At 39.8% G+C, this 25373-nt stretch overlaps 2 protein-coding genes across 3 annotated transcripts; both read right to left on the bottom strand.

Annotated features, from left to right (window-relative positions):
• Nucleotides 1-70: 70 nt before the first annotated feature.
• On the bottom strand, nt 71-12369 carry LOC146460609 (uncharacterized). Of its 2 annotated transcripts, none has more exons than XM_085088053.1 (2): nt 12122-12369; nt 71-6354 (listed from the first exon to the last, which is right to left on the bottom strand). In XM_085088053.1, exon 2 carries the CDS (start codon nt 6320-6322, stop codon nt 2183-2185), a length of 4140 nt encoding a protein of 1379 aa, XP_084944179.1. In that variant the 5' UTR covers nt 6323-6354; nt 12122-12369; the 3' UTR covers nt 71-2182. The 2 variants fall into 2 exon arrangements, with proteins under 2 accessions (XP_084944179.1, XP_084944178.1); XM_085088052.1 differs by having other exon boundaries at nt 72-6354; nt 12107-12369.
• A 1617-nt stretch (nt 12370-13986) lies between these two features.
• Nucleotides 13987-25223, bottom strand: LOC146460608 (26S proteasome regulatory subunit 7). Its single transcript, XM_085087991.1, has 14 exons — nt 25078-25223; nt 24899-24936; nt 20750-20831; nt 20128-20219; nt 19829-19968; nt 19605-19677; nt 19051-19146; nt 18490-18654; nt 17936-18023; nt 16948-17071; nt 15562-15640; nt 15141-15237; nt 14902-14963; nt 13987-14291 (listed from the first exon to the last, which is right to left on the bottom strand). Exons 1-14 carry the CDS (start codon nt 25148-25150, stop codon nt 14196-14198), a joined length of 1305 nt encoding a protein of 434 aa, XP_084944117.1. The 5' UTR covers nt 25151-25223; the 3' UTR covers nt 13987-14195.
• Nucleotides 25224-25373: the final 150 nt, after the last annotated feature.

Genomic DNA, 25373 nt, shown 5'->3' with positions numbered 1-25373 from the left:
TCGTGAGCCAGCGTTTCAGGAACTGCTGTTTAATTTGGTGTACAACATTGCTTCTCGTTCTTTTAAGGTTAGTAGTAAAAGAAAAACATTTTATATTTGTAGAGCGCTTAACAAGAAAAATAAACTATAAAATCATCAAAAACTATTAAAACAACTGCTTGAAACTGATAAATCATGTCATGGCAACAGTTAAAAAGCTATAATAAGAAAATAACGATTTAAAAAGTGCGATTTCAAAGTCCACAGAGGGTTAAAAATACGCAATACGAAACAAGAGTTTTCAGTTTAGATTTAAATTGGTTTAGGTTTTCAGCAGTTTTAAGATTCAATAAAGACATCAAATTTCCTTAAAATCAATATGACAATATGACCACTATCAATAGAAATAGAAAAATACTTTAAAAAAACGTGTTTACTTTTTAAAATATGAACAAAAATAACTCGAAAATGTACTACGCTATCCTTTGTTCTTTGTTAAAATTCAGTTTCTCAATAACTTGCTTAGATTAAAAATAGTTGGAAACAGAACTCTATCGTTTTCCACTTCACTCCTCGTATCCGTCGACTTTTGATAAGCGTTTAAATTATATTCATTTACACTATCGTTTTCATTTTTTGTAACAAATATAAAGTTTCCCTCTCAAGGCTTCTAAGCGCCCGAGACAGACGTGAGACGCAATCATAAAAATTGTAAAAGAATTCCGATATTTGCTTGCTGCGGTCTACCGGGGTTTCCCTACAACAAACGAACACCCACGCCTAAAAATGAACAAGACGGGCTGAAATCCACTGTTTGCTTGTTTTTTACTTCCTAAATTAAGTTGCGTCAAACCTTACTTTGAAAAGTTTAAAAATACTGCTATTATAGAGCGGTTTTCTATGGTCGAAGGTAATTTTGCGTTTGCTTTTGTTTTGCTTTATTGCGCTCCGTGATTGGTTGGTTCGCGCCATATTCTCACCCAATGAGAAGCAAACCCAAACTAATCGTAACCTGCTTGCACGCGTTTTCCCGCGCTTGGCGCCGATGACATCAATGTATTTGCCTTCAACTTTGATTGGTTTATCGTGTTATTTACGTCTGTTCTGATTGGTCTAGGTATTCGCTCTATATTTTAAATTATAACAATTAAACTGAACTATACTTTGACTCAACCTAGGCCCGGTTGTTTAGAACAAGATTGACATAAAAAGGGATTAGATGGTTGAAACCGAGCTTCACTTTTTCTACATTAAAACATGTCAAAGCTTATTCGAACTTTAAACTGCCGGTAACAACTATAATAACCAACCTAAACTGGTTTCACTTGAACGCCGTAAAATCAAAACAAACGTAATTACTCTAGCTAATTACAACAGCTACAAACAGCGCAATTAACCAATCAGCAATCGAAGAAAATACATGCGCCAAGCGCGGGAAAACGCGTGCACGCAAGTCACGATTGGAGTTGGTTCTGTTTCTCATTGGTTATTGAGCAAGTGACGCAAGTTTTGCCAACCAATCACAGGGCGTTTTAATGCAAACACAAACAAACGCAGAATTACTTTTTAAGCTCGATTGAAAACCGTTGAATGAGTTATCATCAACCTTGGCTAAATTGTTCAACGTAGGATTAATGTAATCCACGATCAGTGTCAACTTGGAGTTCAATTTTTGCTTTTGTTTTCCTTTCTGATTTTGATTCTGATTTCCTTCAGGCTATAGCATAAAATCAGCATGGAAAACGTTAACCAAACTTATTTCTCAGTCTTATTTGTTTTCCGTTTGTTACAACGAAATTCTCCACGGTTTACTCAGAGATTACCCTGTGCTTGAAGACGTGAACCAAACACGAAGACTATCCTAATGCTAGTTCCTTGTTACTTTTCTTAAGTTCTGCAAATTCTTGTTTCTTAAATTTGGAGGTATTCTAAGGCCACTGAAGACACTGACTACTCTCTTTCCAGTTGTTACTCTTTGTCTGGAACCACCTTCAGTCCCATGCACTGGTAACCCTGTGGTTGTGAATAATCTCAGTCCCAGTTTCTGGTCAACTCGAGTCTTCCAAATCCGGTTACTCGATAAAGGCGATCAAAAATTGTATAACGCCTTGTCACCGAATAAAAGATATCACAGTCACGCTAAAAGCACGAATCTCAAGTTTTTGGATCAGATGCTCCTCGGGTTTTCGGCTTATGAGCTCATTTACACCGCATGCTTTTCGCACAGCCAAAGGTGCTCCTTTGTCCGGTTGTTATACGTGCAAACGAGCGGGCCCACCCTCCACCAATCCGGTGAAATCTCCAGGAGCTTACACAATTTGCTGCGGCTTAGCGCCTCATAGCTCTGCAGATAGTGTAAATCCTGTTTCATGAAGCTTGTACAGCTCTCCTTAAGGTCAGGAAACAACAGGAAGTAGTGTTCTAAAAGATCCTGAATGTCCACTATGAGACTGTCACGGAATTTCCGTTTGTCACCAAACACAATCTTGACTGGAACACGCGACGTGTCAGCTCCATCTCGAGTGTCATCCTCTCGCAACATGAAAGCGAGTTTTAAGAGCTTGCATGCACGCGCACCAAACACGTTCATGAAATCTCGGATGTTAGGGATGCGGAAACCTGGACCTTCAGTTAGATGCCAGTAACCCGGACATTCGCAGAGAAAATGCACTGCGAAGCCGTCCCTAATCGGCGAGTTTACACGAAGGCGGTTTCCGAACGGCGCGCTCTGAAAGCCGACTGGGAATACGGCAAGAAGTCTCGGACAGTAACAGTCTTCCAAGACACCTCTGGCTTCATCGTAAAACACACCAAGCCTAACTTGCCCTTTGGCTTTAGCTGGCAGCTCAGGAGCCACTTCGATGACGGGTAGATCACCAGCCATGATCATGGCTTCTGTACCCAAGGCATGACCCCAGGAACAAACGTTATCACCCTCCTTGCTGATGTTGTTCAGAAGCGAAGGGTTCTTAAAACCGGTGCGTTCACACGTGGGGCAGACAATTCGTCTAATGTAGCGTATTCCGGGATATCGTGTGTCCACTACCATTTTGATAGCAGCTCTTATGTCAGGGAGAACACAGCAGGGGATGGAGCCTCGTATAAGAACCTTCAGCTTGTTCTCAAACGGGACCGCTTCGATGCTGACCTGATGCACTTCCAGGTTCTCAGCTAAGGGATGAGATGACGTTTCTTTACAATGCAGAGAGCAGCCCATGCGGGCCATGGAAGTCGTGGCGAACACCATGTGGAATCGATAGTACGTTGGCTCAACATCGAAGCTATTCGGGAGATTTCGTCTGTTTACAGCAACTGTAAGATCGCTGAAGAAAGTCGGCGGCAAAAAGTTGAAATGAAATTCACAACTGATCTGCCGATCATCTGCCGCTGGTTGTTCAGGCCATTTATCTTTGTCTGGACGCCCAATAGGCAACTGAAAAGGAACAAGATCTTCAGTCTCTGAGAGGGGAACGCACAAACCCAGATTCCTGAACAGAGTCAGCATGTTAAAGCGCTGTCCTTCGGGCACGTCAGGCCAAGTCTTTGCCAGGTTGTCGATGCGCAATATCCCGTCCAATCCCGAACTTGCACCCGCGCTTGACCCGACCAGGAGACACACCTGCTTTGATACCCATGAGGGGTCGATGAAGATCACATCGCCGACGCCGGGCGTATCTTCATACCAGAGAATTTCTCCTTGGGAATGAAAATAGGTCATAAGCGCTTTGATCTTGAAGTCCTGTTTGACTCCACAGCCGCTGGCGATCTCGCGCAGGCGATCATAAGTGAGCAGCGGCCACTTCTTCAACTCGCTCTCCGCGTTGCACATTTCGTGGATCCGATCCCGCACGTACAGGCACTTTTGCGGGATTCGGGAACTGACCTTCGTGTTAAGGAGGACATGGGCACTGGAGCCCACTCCCACTTTGAGCTTCTGCACGCTCCCACTCCTCGAACTGAGAAAGTTCTTGGGAAACTGGCCTTGGCAACTCACTTCATAGTAACCTATCACGTGCGGAATGCAGGGCTCTGGGACTAGGGTAGAAAGACGAGGGATCTCTTGTTCCTGGACATAAAACATTGAGCCACCAGAGCCCTCGCAGACCAAGGTCCCTTCACACAAGCCACACTGAGGTACAGCTTCTCCTTCAAACTGGCGTTTATGTTCCCGACGATACTTGCTTAGGAGGATCTCGATGTCTCCACGAATACGCGCTCGGATTTCATCGTTGAGCTTCGGGTCATCGGCGTGAGTACCGACCAGAAGAACGTGAGAATTCGGAGCTCTCGAGAAAATGACTTGAAGCCAAAGTTCCAATCTACCAAGCTGGTAAATCGAAAAAGACGTTTTGCTGACAGTGTAAGCACTCATGTCGAAAACGACTTGGTAGAGCGTGTTTTCTGAGAGGAAGAAATGATGAGAGCTGAAAAAGGCTTCGTCTCCCGCCAAATCAAACACCTTCAACTTCAACTTCATCAGCATGAGATCTACGGATGAGATTTCGACCCCTTTAGTCTTGGCGACGTCACCAACCCCACTTATTCGCCAGTCCTTAGTGTGGTTTAGAGCCTTTACAACCGCGGTTTTTCCCACGTCGCTTCCTCCAACAACCGCCATTTTGACCTGACTGTTGGCGACAGGATCGTCTAGAAAATCGCTAAGAAACTCCAAGATGCTTTCCGTTCCTCTGTTAAGAATGTGAGTAGGAGGAAATTTTAGCCGATTTCTTGTAAACCAGAGATTTTGCAACTTGCTCAACAGGCCAAGAGAGGGAGCCAACTTCTCTAATTTGTTATGACTCAAGTCCAGTGTCTCTAGACATCCCAGACACCCGAGGGTGTCAGGAAGATTGTCCAACGCGTTCCGATCGCAATGCAAGAACTTCAACTTTTGCAGTCTGGAAATTGTGTGGGGGAGTTTGCGTATCTTGTTTGCACTCAAGCGCAAGCGCTGTAAACTTTTCAGCTCACCCAGTTGTTCGGACAAGCGTGACACGCCCGACTTCACGACGCACAAACTCTTGAGGCTTCCTACTGTGTAAATAGTGCCAGGCAACTCCGAGGAACCGAGGTCACAGTTCGTGATAGTAACAGCTTCCAAGCAGGACTGGACACGAGAGAGGTCGAATAGGGCCGGCCCGTCGGCGTTCACAATTGTAAGTGACCGCACTGGTAACATAGGAACGGTCTCGTTCACAAATTTGGCAACTTCCGTTCCGTTTTGACCAATCAGAAGGATTCTCGCGAGCGGGCGTGGAGAAGCAGAAGTGTAAAAGAACATTAACTGCCTCGTAAACTCCGTGATGTCACTGTTCACTACACGCTCCGAATCGTCATTGTCATCAACCCAGAATTCGCATACCTTCTTCCACGGATCAGGTGGAGCTGGCATTTCGCAGCCACTTTCCAGAAGAAACCGCACGGCTTTCAAATTGTTCTCTTGTAGGCCTATGTCTAAGGCAGTGTGTAACTCCTTGTCCCTGACTGTCAAGTCGATGGTATCCACGAGGGCTTCCAGAGAAGTGAGGTGATCGAGTTTGGCAGCGCGGTGAAGCAAAGTCGATCCATCTCTCTCAAATTCGGGGCAAAACGTGGAGAGTTCCATACGGTCCATAATACTCACGAGAACAGCGGCATCAAAAATCTGTCTAACTTCGATATCACAAGTGGAACACTCCAAATACTTAACCGCGCCAACCTGCTGGGCATAACCAGTTCCCGTAACAGCGTAAACCGGTTTTTTCGACAGGTCCTTCTCGTCCCACAGTTCGCGCCATTCCGTGTGTGTCCCCACTAAAATGAACGGGGTAATGGGGCAGTATTCCTGGATTTCTGGTATCCACTTATTTAAGGCGTTTTCCCACGATAACGCACGAACAACAGAGAAACAAACAAGAAATACGTCCGTGTCCGGGTAAACTTCGGGCCTGATGTTGTCGTAAGCGTCGTTACAACGCGCGTCACGCACTTCCAAGAAAAAGTGTTTCCCGTCTACGGTAACCGCGCCTGACCACTGTTCGATAGACTCTTGGTCCTGCTGCGAATCTATGCTAGACACGCTTCCCTTCTCGGACTCGTTCTGAATTACTCTAAAATTTGGATGTGGGGGAAAATCCTCAATTTTCATTGTAATTGCTCCTTCATTTTGGTGGTTTATAACATGACCATTTCCAAACGCGTCATTTAACTCTCCATGTAGCGTTGTTCTATGTGTGTCCCCTCCTGCTGCTACATCTACTGTGGCTGCTTCAACTCCCTCGTCCATTAGGGTAACGTATTTGATGAACAGTTCCCGCTTGTCGACATTTTCGTCACCCACCAACACGCATTTCACCGTCCTCATGGCTCAGACCGTGTTTTTTCACAGAATGTGACCTTGAAAAGAAGCGAAAATGTATTTAATAATTGGGATGGCTCGTACATATCACTAAAACTTTCAACATTTCCTCTTCTTTGGTCGCTCAGTTGGTTTACCAAACGAAATGAAAATAGAGTCAGAAATGGGTTCATGGTTCCTTTTGAGGTTATGTTAGTTCCAAATATAAATATTGACACAAAGGTCAACAGAGATAGAATATAAAATAGAAGAAAGACCCTCGCAGTTACTATGCGATGCCGGTGTAGGCTGTACCAATAACTTATTGAGCTAGCTAGTGAGTTAATAGCTGCAACGGTCTTTCTTCCTTTTAATCTTTCACCCGCAGCTCAAATATATGTTTCATATATTCATATTCAGAGATAAAACAGTACTCTAACAATGTTTCAACTGACCAAACATTGGACAAACTAGGTTCACATAACGCTTTTTGTGTATAACCGCTGGATTTATGGTGTGACTAGTGGAGACATCACACTAATTACACTTCTGATTGATTGGTTTTTGGTCGCTAGCACATAGATAAGCCATTTTAGCAGCTCCGGCCTTATCTTTTGGAGGTACTAATTTCAAAAATTTGAAAAGCATGGTAGCATAATGGTTAACATGTTAAACTTCTAAAGGACTTATCATCAAAAAAAGACAGCAAGGAATATTCCTACTAAGTGAATCAGCCATATTTTCACATAGGATCACTGTAATGACCTGTTATATCAAAGGAACAAAGTAAGTCAACGTGTAAAAGCAAGATATAACATACTGTGTGAAAATATGGGATTTATCTCCTGGGTTTGAGGCCTGGCAAAGGTCGCTGCATTGTGTTTTTGGGCCAGATATTTCACTGTAACATTGCTTCTCTCCTTCAGGTATGTAAATGGATACTGTGAAGTGTCAGGGAAACCTCACTAAGGGCTGAGAGATAGCCTGTAATGGATTAACATCCATCCAGGGGTGGGGGGGGGGGGGGGGTAGTAAATACTCCTAGTCACTTCACGCTGGGTATCCTGTGATGGACTACCATCCATCCAGGGGAGGAGGGCAGGGGAAGTAGTAAATACTCCTAGTCACTTCATGCTGGGCATCCTGTGATGGACAAGCATCCACCCAGGGGAGGTGGGGGGAGCATTAAACACTCCTAGTCACTTCATGCTGGGTATCCTAGGATGGACTAGCATCCATTCGGGGTGGGGGGCAGTAAATACTCCCAGTCACTTCATGGTGGGCATCCTGCGATGGACTGGCATCCATCCATAGGGAGGAGGTAAATACTCCTGGACACTTTATTCTGGGTATCCTGTGATGGACTAGCATCCATCCATAGAGGGGGGGGGGGTAGTAATACTCCTAGTCACTTCATGCTGGGTGTCCTGTGATGGACTAGCATCCCATCCAGAGGGGAGTGGTAAATACTCCTAGTCACTTCATGCTGGATATCCTAGGATGGACTAGCATCCATTCGGGGTGGGGGGGGGGGGGGGGCAATACTCCTAGTCACTTCATACTGGGTGTCCTGTGATGAATACAATGAATTCTGCAATTCCACAGCGACAAACCATTGAGTGGTGCCAGATCACTTGTAGATCTGGATCAGCAAATTATTTAAAATACAAAATACTGATGGCAGACTGATCCTAACGGCATAGGTAGGAAACTTGATAGAAATAAACAACAAAGGCTAGAATAACTGAAATATACTTAAAGAAACATTTTTTGCCTGATATTTCTGTTTGCAATACTAACCTAAGGTGGATGTCATTGATTGAGTGGCCAGGTTGGTTGAAAGGTCGACCGCCTTATCCCGCGTGAACTTATACGTAGCAAACGTGACTCAGAAAGGCTCGTGAAGCTCATTTAATCAACAGAGCTAAAACATTGCACTCTCTTGGCATAAATAGACGTGACGAAGCAGCAAACCAATGACATATCTTACACTTGTAACTTAGTCCAATAACAACCAATTATTGTCATGCATTTTATATTTTAAACCTTTATTATTTTGTAACGATCTTTTTATGTTTCTCGCTTTTCTTTTTCGTTCAGCCCTCCAGGAAGGTTTATATTGCAAACCAAAATATCAGGCAAAAACAAAATTTAAATATATTTCAGTTATTCCAGCCTTTGCTGTTTATTCTATCAAGTTCGCCACCTTCGCCATTAGGAGCAGTCTGCCGCCAGTATCTTGTATCCTGTGATGGACTAGCATCCGTTACGGGGGTAGTAGTATTTTATTCCTAGTCACTTTATGCTGCGTATCCTGTGATGGACTAACATCCCATCCGGGGAAGTGGTAAAATAATACTCCTGTTCACTTTATGTTGGGTATCCTGTGATGGACTAGCATCCCATTCAGGAGGAAGTAGTAAATATTTAGGACTAGTCACTTTAAGCTGAGCATCTTGGGTTGGACTAGCATCCTGTCCAGAGGGGAGTAGTAGATACTTAGGACTAGTCACTTTAAGCTGGGCATCCTGTGTTGGACTAGGGGGGGTGGTAAATACTCCTAGTCACTTAATCCTGGGTATCCTGTGATGGTCTAGCGTCCCGTCCAGGGGGGAGTGGTAATGCTCCTAGTCAATTCATGCCGGTTACATGCCCAACAAACACTTGAAAATCTTAGGAGCAATAAGTTATGTAGCAGCAGTGGAGAGTTAAAGCTTTAATTCAGGGGTGGTTATTAAGATAGGGGGTGATTACTACCATGGGGACTTTGCTTATTAATAAACAGCCATTGAAGGTGGGGCACTTGTAAGGAACTAGGGCCAATAAATTGAATTGTTATAATGGTATGAAGCATTGACTGCAACAGATGACCAACTCACAGTCCAGTTTTTGCAAGTTAGAGTGATTTTTGGTGATATGTGTTTCACCATTGTTCTTCCAATCATCGATTCTTTTATTACATCCATTTTGAAATGATGTCTAAGTCTTTTGGTTTTGCATACAAAATGATATGTAAATGCATTTCCAGGTTTCGCTTTTTTTACAAACCAGCAACTGAATAAATAAAATCTAGGTACTGACTAAAATCCTGTATTTGGGCGATTTATTCATGCAATTTCAAAATGGATGTAATAAAATGGTAATTGAACTTCGTGTCGTGCAATTTTGGTCATAAATCATACTTGTGATTTGAAATCAAATGAGCAAGCAGAAATCACGTGTATGATTTCAGACCAAATTGATCCCCACTCCATTCAATTACCATCATTTATAGTGGTGGCTTTGTGGCTTTGTTGAGGGTTTGCAGTGGTAAAATTAAAGTGATGCAGTTGCAAAATTTAAGAAGCAATGACACCTATCAAACATGAGAGTCTCTTGGAGGGTTACCAAAATGACATTTGCATGCATGCAACACCACGAGATGTGGGTTAAGAAGTTTTTTTTTCAGTGTCCATAAAAATTACCATTAATCTCTCAATCCAACCTTTGACATAATAATAAGCCTATTTATTAATAAGCATATTAGCCAAAATATCAAGTTTAGATACTTGTGGCTGATTGATAATTATTGCTAAATAACAGTACCATTAGAAAAAATAAACGTCAGTTAGATTTTCATGTCACTTCACACAATAATTTTACCAGTTACCGGTAATTCTAAATCATGTGTGAGAATGAAAACAACACTTAAGTTAAAACAAATTCATGATAAAGTGATTCCCAACAAATGGAGAGAAAAGCATGGCGAATTGAAAGGACAATGAAGAGATTCACAAGGATCAAGTAACTGCCCTTTTTTGTTAAAACCCTCAAGTATAAGAGGGAGGCAGTGTGGCCAAGTGGTCAGAGGTGCGGACTCATAATCTGGAGACCCCAGGTTCAAGTCCCCTCTCTGCCCACTCACTGGATTTCTTTCAGGGAAGTCACCTGTTCAAATCTTTGGCCATGTTTTGTAATTAATAGCCAACTGGTAAGCCTACCTGTCGGTTGGAATTTTTAGGTGTTTCAGTTAAAATATTTGCTTGATGTGCACAGCCCTACAGGCTAATAGCTTTAAATCTAACCGAGTATAAAAAAATTGCTTTTTCACTTTTGTCACGCAGTGAAAATTTGAGCCAATCACAAGCACTGAATTAAAAGGTTTCACTCATGAGAGGATAGGTGAATGAATCACATGCTGCTGCTCCAGTTACTCGGGATGCACGCAGGGCAGACCGTGTCAAGGTTTTGGTTGGTATCTTTTTTGTCTTTTTTTTTCTTCATTGTAGCTACAAATCTGCACATTAATTTATGCATTATACTCTGCTCTCTCCTAGAAGGGATCTATTATCCTGATTGTCTTCAACAAAAACGGCCCAATTAAAATCCATTATTGGTGCGTATATCATGAGGGAGGGGACCTACTCATCCCTTCCTGCATGACGTCAAATCATCATTTGATTTATTCATTAAACCTGGATTAAATTCTGCTCTCTCCTAGAAGGGATCTATTGTTCTGATTTTCTTCAACAAAAACAGCCCAATCAAAATCCATAATCGGCGCGTATATCACAAGGAAGGGGACCTACTCATCCCTACTTGTGTGACGTCAAAGCAAATCATCATTTGAAAGGTTGTTTTCATTCAATGGCGGCCACATGTATGAATTTAAGACACTGATCTGCCGTTTTCAGAAAGAGAACAAACCTTTTCAAAAGGGGTAAATCGAAATAATAACTTCTAAGTAGTACTCGACAGTTTAAACGGTGGAAATTGGAGAGTTCACAGCGAAGAAATTATGCTTTGACAAACAGATCGAATAATTCAATGCAAAGGAAGCCAAACCAGTTTGTAACTGGGTTGTCTAATTGCTAGGTAAGAACCTAACTACTATACAGGGGAATACCTCATGCTTTATATGGATGCTTTGATCCTTACGTTTTCACCTTTAATATTTTGGAGACAGGAACCGTTTCTACATTGGTTATTTTTCAATAGTAAATGTGAGTTAGATCCTCTTATCTGTATCTGTCAGTGTTGCCCAGGGCCCAGCGGGGTCATGACGTGCTCAAACAGTAATTTCCGGTATGATTTCCAGTAACACAACGATAAAATATCATGCAATCTTTCTGAATAAAACTATTCAATTATTTCAATGAAGGGACAATAGTTTAAAAAATCTGCGAAGCATACAATGGGAATAAATGAGGCCACATTAAGCATCCTGGAAAAATATGCCATAAGGGGCATCTTGTTAATGCCAAAAACCCTGTCAAACTTAACCATGTTTGCTGCACCAAATTAAAACTGCTGCACCAAACTGACTGGACTTGATTAATCAATTTGGTTCAGTGCAGGAGTGGAGTGGATCTGTATCAGGACCAATTACTGTCAATCATCAGCCAATATAAACAAATACATTGAAACACACACTTCATGCCCACCACTTAATAAAGACACAGCTTTCAACAGACACTACATGTATTTCTGGTCCCTTGGAACTGTGTGTGGACAAGCTTTAATACAAACTACTGAAAGCTTAAATGCGCGCGCTATTTGTTCGATTTTGCAGGCGACGTAAATGCTAACATACGACCAGGATGAAAGAGCCACTCTATGGAAACCACTGAAATTCACATTTTATAAATCTGCGTGAAATAAATTACAGCAAACTTCAACAATAATTAAAGACATGCTCAGTCTTCACAGTTGCCACTTTATCCGCCGGTGATCAAGAAAAGGAGTATTATTACTGATACTGAAAGACGCTAAAATAAACAAATTATCTGCTAATTATTAGGAAAGTAGAAAGCAGAGAAACATATTACTTACTCAATGAATGCTTACTTCGACAAATCACGACATCTCCCACATCACGAGAGGTCATATTGGAGGCCATTTCTTCCACTCCATTGACGCAGCAAACTGTGGATTGAGATTCTAATCCGTTTGATCTAGCGCTTCCAAAATCTTTAAACTATGTACGGAACTAACTGCATGTACGAAGTGACTTTCAGTTATGTTAGTACTTGGAGAAGAGAGAGTTTTACCGCACTAAATTCGCTAATTCCACTTTCCTTCCTCTTACAAGTTTAGTACCCAGTCCATTGATCATCTGCAACCGGATATCCGGCCACACCTGACTAAAATTTAAATGGGATATGGACTACTGGAACGTGGATCATTGCACGGGATCACAGTTAAGGTATATATAGCCGCGCGAGGAGGTAACCGTTCAGCTGCACAGAAGTTGTTACTCAGAATAAAAGAGGCTGTGGGCCTTTAGTATTTCTGAATTTCCTATAGTCTGAATTCTTTCTTTTTTTTTTTTCTTTTAAACGGAAACACTCCATAGAATCCATACGTTTCTTATGCATTCTTTCACGATGCCCAAAGCCGGAACTCGCATCAAGTACGACCTTTTATAATTGATTTGGGTGGATTTTAATTGCGATGTCACACCGCCTGTGCAATGGATCCAGGAAAAGGGGGATGGGCTCAGGACACAGCTTTTGACTTTTCAGGCCGACATCATGCGCACTCTACTCTCGTAGCGGAGCATCAAAATCGAAATCAAATTACCGTGAAAATGCGTGAATCGAACACACTCTCTTACATTTCAACTTTATTTCAACGCTGAGACATTGTCTTATAGTCTGCCGTCCATTCATACAAAGCCCACCGTCCATTCCAGATTTTATCATTTGTCCTTCCTTTTATCTCAGCGCTTTCGCTTTCTTTGCCCATATAAGGTTTCCTTTCTTGTTCTTGTTATTGCTTCCTTTCTTATGGAAAAGGTCGAATTCAGGAGCCGTAGTATTATCAAAGGTCACGAGGAGAAAAAGTTTTATTCGAACCTTTTTTTGGGGTGGCTATTTCATAACGGGTGACAATGGTGGATCTTGGGCAGGGGGCAAGGTGCCCCCTAAAAAGCGGTTTTTTTCCGGTTCCGAAACATTTTCTGCCCGGAACCCTCTAGCTTCCTTTCTTTAGCCGTCGGAACCCCATCTTCCACAAAGTCTGGATTGTCTCCGATTTCCAGATTACCGAAATCAAAATTCGTTGGCGCGCGGCCCTCAAACTTAGGATATTTGACATTAGAGTTTTTAACCATTTGAAATTGTCTTGCTGTCGTCTTACTGTCAATTTGAAGAAGTTCCACTTCAAATCTACCACTGGAACAAAATACGAAAAGTTCGACATCTCAAAAGGGCAACGAAGCCAAAGAAATATTTGAATTTCTCAAGGTTACCATTGGAAAGCGTCTTCCATTCGTCTTAGTACAAACATGACGTTCCACCACAATTTTAATCTGCCATTGGAAGAAATTATCAAAAGAATAAAGAATTTTACAGAACTACTTTACTCTTAAATATTTTCGACGTGTTCCGATATTTTGGCCCATCTTCCTCAAAAAGGGGTACATTGGGCCCTAAAAAAACGATTCCTTGATATCTTGGAGAATAACACGCGTATAGTAAGAGGCAAGAAAAGAAAAAGAAACCTTTTTCTTAGACCGTTCATCATTACATTTATTGTACATTTTAAATTTTTTTTCATATAACACCAGCGACCCAACTGAAACGTCCTGATATAGTTTTTAAAGCCAGTGTCTACTCTTAACCCTTTCAATTTGATCACATGGTCACTTGGGAAAATAACCTTGTCTAGGACCTTGTCTATGCTGTTTAATGCAGAAGAGTCAAGACAAGTGGAATTTGCAAACACTTTACTTTTCTTTACAAACTTATACATACACAGTTTGGAGGAAAAACACAGTTTTCTCCGTTCAGTCATTTTGCTGCAAACCTTTCAAATGCATAACTCACAGGAACCAAGGAAACTATTCAACGTTAAAGACAAGTAGGGAAAGTTCAGTTGGTCTTTTTTTTTTTTACAATAATCTAGCATTCCTGTATTTTCAGTTGTATGTCATGTAGCGCGGTGTGGCACTAAACTTAGCATAGGCCTTGATGACTTTGTTGACGGCTTCAAGGAAGTCCTTCTCCGTCGCGACCTGTGACAAAATCAAGAGTCAAGTCATAAGTATTGGAATACAAAACCTTTCATTTCACTCAGAATCCATCCTCGATCTTAGACCCAATTAGACTACTGAACCACGCAAGCGCGCGCGAAAATTGCCTCCCGCGAGGAGACAAAACGCGCGTGACAAAATTTTCGCGCGTGCTCGTGGGGTTTGCTCGCACTACAATCCCTTAGAAAAACAAGGGACTGCTTATAGTCTAAGACCCAATTTATACCCCATATTTCTGCTGATTCAAGTGTAATTCAAGCCCCCAAAATTAGCAACTATCACAGTGAGGTAGTTGAGCCAAACAACCAGTATTCAATGGACTTTAACTTGAGAGTTGAATGGAATAAATCGGTTGAATGGAATGGATACTTTATTTTGATCTGAGTCTTTAATTTCAATCAACAAGTTTGAAATGCGGCAAATAAATTAAGCCTTGGTTTAGCTTCTTCCTTCTTGTGTTGCTGTTTATTAGGTTGTAATATGAGAAAAAATTTTTTGCTCCGTTGAAGAAATTGTTCTTTCGACGAGACGCAAACCGCAACAACTAAAGAATGAAATTATTTGCTGAAACAAAAAGAACTTTTTCACTCACTTTTCTCCTTGATCGAATGGCAAACATGCCTGCCTCTGTGCACACGCTCCGTATTTCAGCTCCTACAATATCACAAAGAAGACTTTAACAAACGCCGTAAAAGCTCCTTCATGCCAAACAAAGAGTTTAGCTACAGTAATGATGACGGACCTTGTAATGGACAAGCGTCCTATCAAGGGGAGGGAAGTGACAGTTGCAGAAACAGCATGGCAAGTGGGTTACCTGTTTTATCTACTGACCTGTGGTGTTTGGACACAGTCTTGCCAATAATTCGTATCGAATGTCACGCTCTACACTCATGGATCGCGCATGGATTTTGAATATGTGACTTCTACCCTGTGAAGAGACAACATTAAATTTTGTTAAGTCCATGCTTATACAACCAAAAGACATTAGATACAAACTGGTCTCTAAAACTCAGGAGTTAATGTTGAAGGTTGGCCACCCAACAAGATTTTTTGATGAAAAATGTGTACTTCACACAAATGGGTGTGGTTCTAATTTATTCCCACCTCTAATGGGTGCTAATGCTGATAAGAAGTTACTTCCAAAGTCAGATTTTGCCAGCTTCTACTCTTTACGTCTAGCTACCGGAATAACTGTAGCAGAAGGTTATTTACATTTCACAATCTGAAACAATACCAAACCATGATCATGTACCTCTAGATCTGGGAGACTGAACTCAATTTTCCTATCCAGTCTTCCTGGCCTTGTCAATGCAGGGTCAAGAGTGTCTGGTCTAAAAAACAAAACAAATAACAACATAAATAAAGTTAATTCTAATTACACATTGTAAGTTTTGAATGCAGGACACGTACACTTCCCAGTCCCACCAATCTCCCCCTTACAAGTGTTTGTATCAGACTACAGTGTATGTAAGCATGTGAATCCTTTTATGTTTTTCAAATGAGAGACTGAGTTTGTATTTCACACAGAGCTGACTTACAGAAATGAAAATAGGTGATCAATGGTGAACTATGGATGAAACATCAACTAACAGAGAACAATCACCAATGCTTCGTTTGGCTTGGTTCAGCCTTGTATACAAAATAAATCAGTCAAATGTAGGTATCTCTTTTATGTAAAACCCTGTTTTATTTAGCACTTTGCTCAAAAATTAAATATACAACTTGGTTTCTTACAAGACAACCCATTTCTGTGCCAAAATAAGGCTTATTTGGAGCAACTTAGGTTTTAAGGTTACCATATACCTTTGGAGATGTCTCACGTTCAAGCAATGCAGTGCATTCAGTTTAAACTGTAGATACCTAAACCCCTATATCAAATTAAAGCTGATAGAAATGGCTATCAAACTATACCAAGAATTTTGAAATAAATTGAGTTGTCGAATTTTTCACGACCTCTAAATACGAGTGTCAGAATCACCTTTTGAAAGCTACAAGTCAAAGCGAATATTGTTTTTCACTAATTTAATTTGCTCCTCAGTTTCCGGACCCAAAGCGCTAAAAAAGGTGTCTGCGTTTTGCCATATTCAATTTCAGTGAACAGTTACAGAACATTTTGAAATAGGATTAAAAATGTGGAGTGATTGTACAAAAATAGTCTCAGAGAAAAAAATATTTTGAAAGAAAAAATTTGCAGACACATTTTTGTTGTTTACAAGTTAAACTAGCTATTGTCCAAATTTGAAGGCAAACAAACAAATTCCCTTTGAGTTTTAGCTTTTTAAAGTGTCCCCTTCAAGTGAAAAAATCGACTTGAGAAAACAGCACTAAAAATTTGACAATTCAATTTATTTCAAAATTCTTGGTATGGTTTAATAGCCAGCTCTATAAGCTTTAATTTGATATAAGGGTTTAGGTAATTATTTATTAATGTAGTTGGCTCAAAGATATTAGCACTTCAGTGCTACACTGTAAATTCAAGGGTAAATAAAGTTTATTGATTGATTGATTGATTGAGGTATCTACAGTTCAAACCGGGCACACTACATCACTTGGACGCGAGACACCTCCAAAGGTATACGTTAACCTTAAGGCAAAAAAAGTCATTTATGCCCCCTTCAATAAATTATTACTAGCCTACCTGTTTGTTGCCATGAGGACCTTAATGTTTCCTCTTGGATCAAACCCATCCAGCTGATTAATAAGCTCCAACATGGTCCTTTGAACCTCATTATCCCCACCAGCTCCATCATCAAAACGGGTTCCTGGAACACAGAGAAGACAACTAAAACAACTTCCTTGAGGTAATAAGGAGAAACAATAATTCTTACAACAATTGAACCATGCATGTAATGCATAAACTTCACTCAGTCTAGCCAAGCCCTGTATTGAACACCATTAACACTTGTTTTGACAGATGTAGGGTAACTCTTAAAGTTTACAAGAGGCATAAGTTGACTGAATACAGTCAACTCCCGATAACTTGAACCTTCAACGGAAATTGAAAAAGGTCTGAGTTATCGAGAGTTGAGAACAATTTATTGACCAGAAAAAAGGGAAAAACTGGTGTTTACTGTGTATTTCTATTCATACAGTGCCAATTTTAATCGAATTTAAGTATAGAGAAGTCGAGTGTAAATGGAACAATACTGTCTTTCTAAGTTATAAATCAAACGTAACATAACGTGAAACAAAACAATGCAAAGTAACAGGAGAAGACTAGGTACTGCGAACTTTGCAGGCTTCAAAGGCAAACACGGTTAAATTTATCAAGGGTAAAATTATATAGAAAATGACCTGACGGGAAACAAAAATTGCTTCGAGCTAGCAGGAGGTTCACGTTATCGAGGGTTTGAGTTAACTAGGGTAAAATTACAGTAACTGTATGAAGGAAATCCAGAGGAAATCAATTTTGGTTAGAGTTAGTGCGAGGTTCAAGTTATCAGGAGTAGACTGTAACTAAAAGTCTAGTATGTGTTGATGTATCTAATTTATAACTGTTAACAAAAAAAAGTTAAGGTGGGACAGGATTGTGGGAGGGGCTTAATATATTAATTTTATTTATTTGTAGAATGTGAATGTTTGGAGAACATAACCAAGACAACTGAGCTATGTGCAAAATTATTTACCTCCAATGGCATCAATTTCATCAAAGAAAATGATGCAGGCCTTCTTTGTTCTTGCCATTTCAAACAATTCACGCACCATTCTTGCCCCCTGGAGATAATAAAATTGATTGATATAAACACTAAGCCAGCAACTTAAGACGAACATCCCATACTTGTACAAGGGAAGTAGAAATACCCCTACTCCTTAACCACACAGAAACCAGGTTGCTAAACGTTTTCTGCCCATGTGGTGTTACTTTACTTTATAATCATTAGCAGTACATTATATGTCTTGCAAAAGCTTCTTCAAAGTTGGCACTGCCAGTGTACTGGTTCAGAAGTACCCCCACTGCCAGAGAAAAGTGAATAAAATTTACCCAATTGCCTGCAGGTAGATTTCACCTCAAATCTCTAATGGCTGCAAAAAGTCTTTTTTTTTTTTGGGGGGGGGGGGGGGGAGGGGGGGCCTGGACGTACCATAGGTCCATTGACAGAAAGGAAGTTAGATCAAGGAAGTTAGATCAGAGTACTTTTTATGTATCAGTTCTTTGCTCTTTAAAAGTAAAGTCACTTGCCTCTCCAACATATTTCTGCACTAGTTCTGAGCCAATCACTCTGATAAAGCACGCATCTGTTCTATTTGCCACAGCTCTGGCACACAGGGTCTTTCCTGTGCCAGGAGGACCAAACAGAAGGACTCCTTTAGGAGGCTCGATTCCTAAATTCACAAACCGCTCAGGCTGCAGAGATAAACGGAAAAAATGAGTATGACATGAATTGATCACCACACCAGGTGCTTTCAAAAGATTAATTATAAATTTGGTAATAACCACAACCACTACTAGCCTCTCTGTATTTGCAAATGGTAAGACTAAAGCCGCCAGAGGCTCAGAACGTTCTCTTAAACATCCCATGCACTCAGAGCACCTGGATAAATTGCAAGGATATAACAACTAAACCTCTCTTAAGCTTACAGATAAATAAATATTGATATTTATTGTGTTGAGAGAATAAGTGGTTTAAATGAATGCAGTTCCTCAGACTACATCCAGAATGCCAATTTAATTTGAAAACTGCTGACAACTGTGGACGAAAATAAAACCCCAAAAAAAGAAAAAGAAAAAGACAACTCTTACATGAAGAAGAGGTGTTTCTACGACTTCTCTGAGCTTCTCAATCTGCTCCTTACAGCCTCCGACATCAGAATACGTAACATCTGGCTTCTCTTCAACCTACAGATACAAAGGGTTGATTCAGGATGGTAAGAAGTCCACCAGCTCACTATTAGGTAAGAAGTATTGCTAAGAGATTAATCCACTGTAGGTTTAACCTGCCAAACAACTTACTTGAGGCCGGGTAGGGTAATTTTTCTCTGATTGTGGCAAACCACTTTATTATCACTTAAAAATTCTCAGATAGCCTCCTGAAAAAATGACCGGCATCTAACTTATCAAATAATCACAAAATACAAATTCTCCCAAGTAATACCATACAAAATATATGGAGATCAGTGAGGAGAATTTGCATGTTGATCAGTTGGAGGTTAAATTTACGTCAGCATCAACCAAACTTGGATTGGATCACTGGATTGGGTCAGCAGACTGCACCATCAGATCACTTTGAACCAGAATATTGGATCAGACCATCAGGTCCGATCATGACTGTCTTGATGTTTAAACACATTCTGTACCTGCATCATGGTGACTGTTGGGTCAATCTTTGGTGGGAGAGGGATATGTATTTGGTACTTGTTTCTGTCAACCCTAAAACAGTGACAATAAAATAATTATAACATCATTGAAATAAATCATTACATCGTGAAAATTAAACAAGAGGGTCATATTAGCAAAGGCTGTTGTATGGCTTAGTTGCACATCAACTGTTCAAATATATATCAGTAGTATGTGTCCATACCCAACTCTCATTCCCTCCTCGATATCTGTAGGAGCCACTTGGTCACCTAGATCCACCACGAACTTTGCAAACTGTTTGACATTTATCACGTACTTAGCATCATCTGTGTCTGCGTTTATTATCTTTGTACATCTTGCAACCTGTGAGGGACAAGACAGAAGAAAATGAAAACCATCCCCAGCGCTGATTTCTCAAAATGAATGAGTCAACTACCCAGGCGCATCATTATCTTCTAATACAGATGGAAACCTATTAATTAAAATGAGCTTTATATTAATACCGATCCTTATTCACTTCACCTGCAGTGGCTGTTCTCCCTGAAGAGTCTGTTTATCTGCTGCTAAATCCCACAAAGCTGGTGGAGCTAAACCAGTGTCTGATTCTTTGATACCTGAGTGTGCAAACAAAATGCTAAGTACCTGTAATAAGAGTCACAGACAATTTACTGTAAATCAATTTTAGTAAAGAACAAACAGAACATTTTTTTCAGACAAGAATTCACATATATATTCAAAAGCCTTGAAGGGCCAAAAAATTTTTACCATCTTTACTTGGAATCTAAAGTTAACAGAATCAGCAACTCTAATAACACTGACAATATTCCTAGTGAACTTAAACTCAAGGACATTGTGCACATATATGTATGGCAGAGCCCACACTGAAAGGCTGAGGAAGTCAGACAGATTTATTATACACTCGATTATTTTTGCTTATTTCTCCTGTTATAATAAGTAAAACATTATTTCCTTCTTTCACATGTCAATAATTATTTGTAATTCTATACCTGTGACCTGCTATTACTTTTACTTTATTGTGAAAGTGACAGGAGATTAATGATGTCCCACAACAGTCCATCATTTTTCAGCTAGTCTTCAGATAAAGAAGAGATAGAGATAAACAACATGCATGCCCACTTCTTACCGGTTAACTCATTCACTTTCTTCAGAGCACCTTGAATATCATCTTCCACCTTTTTTATTGATCTGCTGTATAAACCCGCACCCTGTGGGAAAAAGTAATGTATTAATTTTATCTCTAACTTAATAATGACATTAATACTAATTTCATTGATTACACATTCATGTCACTAATTGCTCACTAATGTGTTTTGTGGGCAACAAAATTTATTTACCAAGTGCCAAATTAGTCAAAGCCTAGCCCTCTCAAAATGTACTGCAACTGGCGACTTGGTCCACAAGATGCCTTGGACTTAGCTCCTTCTACCTACACTAATACTACTCCAGATAGGTTGTCTGTTTCTATAAACCCAGCATAGTAAATCAAACGCAATCAAACAAAATCCGTGGTTTTGGTTCAATTGAGTTTGGACAATTAAAGTGGCACAAAAAAATGTACAATTGAACTCAATCAAACTGTCATTCGATTTTCAAACTCGTGATTTTTGTAAAACTGGTGTTTAAAATCAATAACAAGTTCTTGGGGGCTTGAGTTACTTCAGTATACCCGGGAGCGTGGCGCATGTTTCTCGTTAATACAGAAATTCCAGAGAAATGGCTTCAGATGCACTGTGGGTTGTAAGCTTGTAAATAAGTGAAGGATTGCCGCTTTGACGTAAAGGAGGGCGAAGATTTCAAAGTTTAAAAGAAAATAGGCAAAAAATGCCCTGCTTTTCAAATTGTAAATGAGCATGGACAATTAGGTCACCTTCAGTGTCAACTGATTGCTTCCCTGTGGCTTGTAAATGCTTGGATTGCTTGGAAAGCGAACACGTTCGTAGTGGGATTCAACAGATACCACTAGAATATGCGGAGAGTATATAAATTTGCCTAAGTAATCATTGTGTAACCCGTTTCAATAGCAAAGGTGTGTAGAATGATAATCAAATAAAATCCATTGGATTGTGTTCCAATCAAAATCAATCAAAGAATCTAATGGACAGAGTTTGATTGGTTCGGAAATGAAACTCACACAAAATTTGGTGTTCGATTTCATTGGATTGCCGAACTCAATCCACAGATTGAGTTCGATTGAGTTTAATTAAGTTTGATTTCCGAAAGGTTTGATTTACTATGCCATGTATAAAACAGTTATTGTTGCTTAAAGGCTAAAGCCGAACTTTAACACACCAAAAGTAATAATATAATATGACATAATACTGATAACAAATAAAATATGGTTGAACAAGGCCATGGCTCATCCTCAGCAAGTTTAACTTTCTCTCTTTTTCTATCATTTATTAATTAAACTTAAGCTTAAGTCTTAATTGAAAACAAATTATGCTGAGATATGGTGGATAAATTGATGTAAAGATGTTTATTTATTTATTTATTTATTACTGAACTTTTATTAGTACCACCATCCACGAAAACGAAGAAGACACTCGGTGACAGGGCTTTTACTGCTGCTGCACCATCACTGTGGAATAAACTGCCGAGCGCAATAAGGGACGAGGATAATCTCACACGTTTTAAGTCCAAATTGAAGACATTTTTATTTAGAGTTGCTTACAATACGATGTAAGGACTGTAAGAATTGTATATAACTATTTTTAATTAATTATTTTTTATTTTTATTTTTTATTTTTTATTTTTTACATATACAATTTGTTAGGCGCATTTGATCATATACACATGCTAATTTGCGCCATACAAATATTAATTATTATTATTATTATTTATTTATTTATTTATTTATATATTATAATTCACAAAGGTTTCCCATCACTGTGAATGTGCATGTGAAAGATTAAAAATACAAGAAAAAAGCGGTGCTATTAGGGACCGTTCATTTTTTATGAGCATGGGGGGGCTGGTGGGATTTAGGGGGGGGCCACGAGAAAAAAAATGGCACTAAAGGGGGGGGCTACCAAAAAAAAATGAGTGAAAGAGGGGGGGGTCACCAGAAATAATTGGCTAGTAGGGGAAATTGAAAGTGGCTCAACACAGAAACAGATGAAGAAATTGAATATTATTTCAATTTTATTTAATGCGATTTTCCTAACCACTTTTAATTTGTTTTACATACTGAGGTCGAAATCTGCATTTTATATTAACAACAACTGAGGAAATGAAGCATATCTGTTGGAAAAGCAATAATGAATATAAACTGAGGTAGACACCTATGTTTGTACAAGTTCAAATTAATATAAAAACGTATCAGTCTCACTATTGAATCATCCTTGGGGGAGAAGTTTTCTACAAAGTGGTTGTACTCTGAACTATATCAATAGATTGTTTAATGTTCTTTTTAATAGTACTCACTTTTATAAAGACTGTTGATTAGTAAATTATTTGAACCCAGGAGTATCAGTAGACTCAGTAGTATGCCTAGTGTGAACATCCAGATTAGTTTTAATAATAGAACTGTTGTTGGTGACTTCAGTTGACGGTAAATCTGAGCCGTAAGCCATCTTCAGAAAAGCTTGTAACTGTCATTTTTAATAGCAGTACTTTAATATCCAGGCGCGTAGGAGGGGGGGTTCGAGGGGTTCGAACGAACCCCCTTTACAGATCAGTAATGGCGGAAGAAAAAGCACTTAATGAGGAGGTTGAACAATTACATGAGGTGTACCATGCGAGAGAGTAGAATGTCTGCCCTGGTTCTAATGCATATCAAATATGATATGCCTGTCAATTTTGACGAGATAGTCAATTTGTTCGAAGGCCTACACCCGAGAATGATGCAGTTTACCAGCTTGGTGTATGACTATCAGTAGATCGAATAGCTATCAGAACTCGACAGGGCGCGGAATGTACATTGAACTTTCTTGTTTAAGTTGAAACAATTATGCCGTAGGAATGATGTATATAGCTCAAAAAGCTGCTGTAAAACAAATTTGTGATTTGCCTAAAATGGGTCTCAAAATGCAGGAAATGAGGTTTCTGGGAACCTAGATTTTCAAAAATTTCCGGGGGAGCATGCCCCCGGACCCCCCTAGTAAGCATGATTTGGGGCTCAACGAACACCGCTATCTAACCCTTACCTACGCGACTGATATCTGTGCGTCCGCTGTTTTTTTCTGTTTAATATGACTCGTAATCGTTGATTGGTATGCTTCGATCCGTATTTTGTTAGTCAGATCTGTACGTGTATTAATTGTTTCTACTCGAAGGGGAGTAATTTCACGTTAACCATTTGCTTGATTAATTTTTATAGTTTCTTTGAGAATCTAAATGGAAATTTAGGGTTTGTCGTTGCCGTAAACGTGTTGCTATCTATAAAACGTTTTTTTTAAACAAGAGAAATCTTTACCTAAGTAGAGAACGGTTACTTGTTAATAGTACTGTAAAGAAATCACAGTAACAATTACGTTTATCTTTGATATAAACAGTACATAAGCGTTTTGTTAAAGTCAGGAGTATGATTTGTTTCTGGTTGGGCGGGAGGGGGGGGGGTCATCAGAAAAAAATAGTTCTGCTGGGGGGGGGCCATGTGGAAAAAAATTGCATGCTAGGGGGGGGTCATACAGTTTCGTAGTGGCAATTAACCAAATCCCACCAGCCCCCCCCTGCTCATAAAAAATGAACGGTCCCTTATGTTACAAAAAGAGATAAGTGAATAAATAAATAATAATAAATATTCAAAATCAGTGGGAGAGACTAAAATAGTTCATCATAGCAGATTTGAAATCGTCCACAGATGGCTGATCTAATAAAAAAGAAGGTAGAATGTTCCATTCTTTTAAGGTTCAGGTAAAGAAGTTGTACTTGTAGGTGTTACTGTTACTGCCAATGTTAATGAAGTTATTGCTATGATAGGAGCGTGTAACACGCATGGTGTGTGCAATGTACTCCGGGATGTTGACCGCAATTTTATTGTTCACTATTTTGTACGTGGTAGTAAGTCGCGAAACATTTTTAACTACGGATGAAAGATCAAATAGAAGAAAGATCCTCACAGTTAGTTAGTACGCAACTTAAACAGAAAGCAGAAAAAAAACCTGAAAAAAAATTCAAGCAAGAACTTTTTTGAGTCTTTCTTTTCGCAACTGCTAACCTTTTGCTACCCTGTAACCTTTTGCGTACTAACTGCGAGAATCTTTCTTGTATTAGATATGGTGGAGTTAAGTATTCTAGACACTAGGGGATCTAAAGAGAGAGTTTAACTCACATATGTCTTTAGAATTTCTATATCTCCTTCATCAAGAGCTGAAAAGGCAAAGGACATAAGCTTCAGCTAAAGAAAATTACAAAAGTTGTCAAGTTTAGCATCCATGTGCCTTCACTTTTCAAATGTTTTTCTATTACATTCTATACGCTAAATGGGTTATTACATGGCAGAGGGCGTACCTTGAATGGGTTTATCATCTTTTGTATCGTCATCTTTGGTTTTTCTTTGATCCTTTCCCAAGTAATCCGGCATTTTGTAAAAACTTTTTTTCCACGATTTTCAAATATGGCGGACAACGAGGCAACTGCGCATGTCCACTGGCTGCTTTGTCATGGTTCCCATGAACCTTTTCAAGCCCAGCTGAGTACCAGTCTCTAGCTCTACAGAAAAGACGCGGTATCAGTTGCAACCTCGTTCCCAGAGTCCTTTCTCTTCCTGGTTGCAGCTGGCAATTAGCAATGTGCAGTTTGGAGAG

This window comes from Pavona decussata, unplaced genomic scaffold (assembly GCF_977016875.1).
Source record: "Pavona decussata unplaced genomic scaffold, jaPavDecu1.1 SCAFFOLD_210, whole genome shotgun sequence".
NCBI classification, from domain to species: domain Eukaryota; kingdom Metazoa; phylum Cnidaria; class Anthozoa; order Scleractinia; family Agariciidae; genus Pavona; species Pavona decussata.
This window is presented reverse-complemented; position numbering and strand designations above follow the sequence as displayed.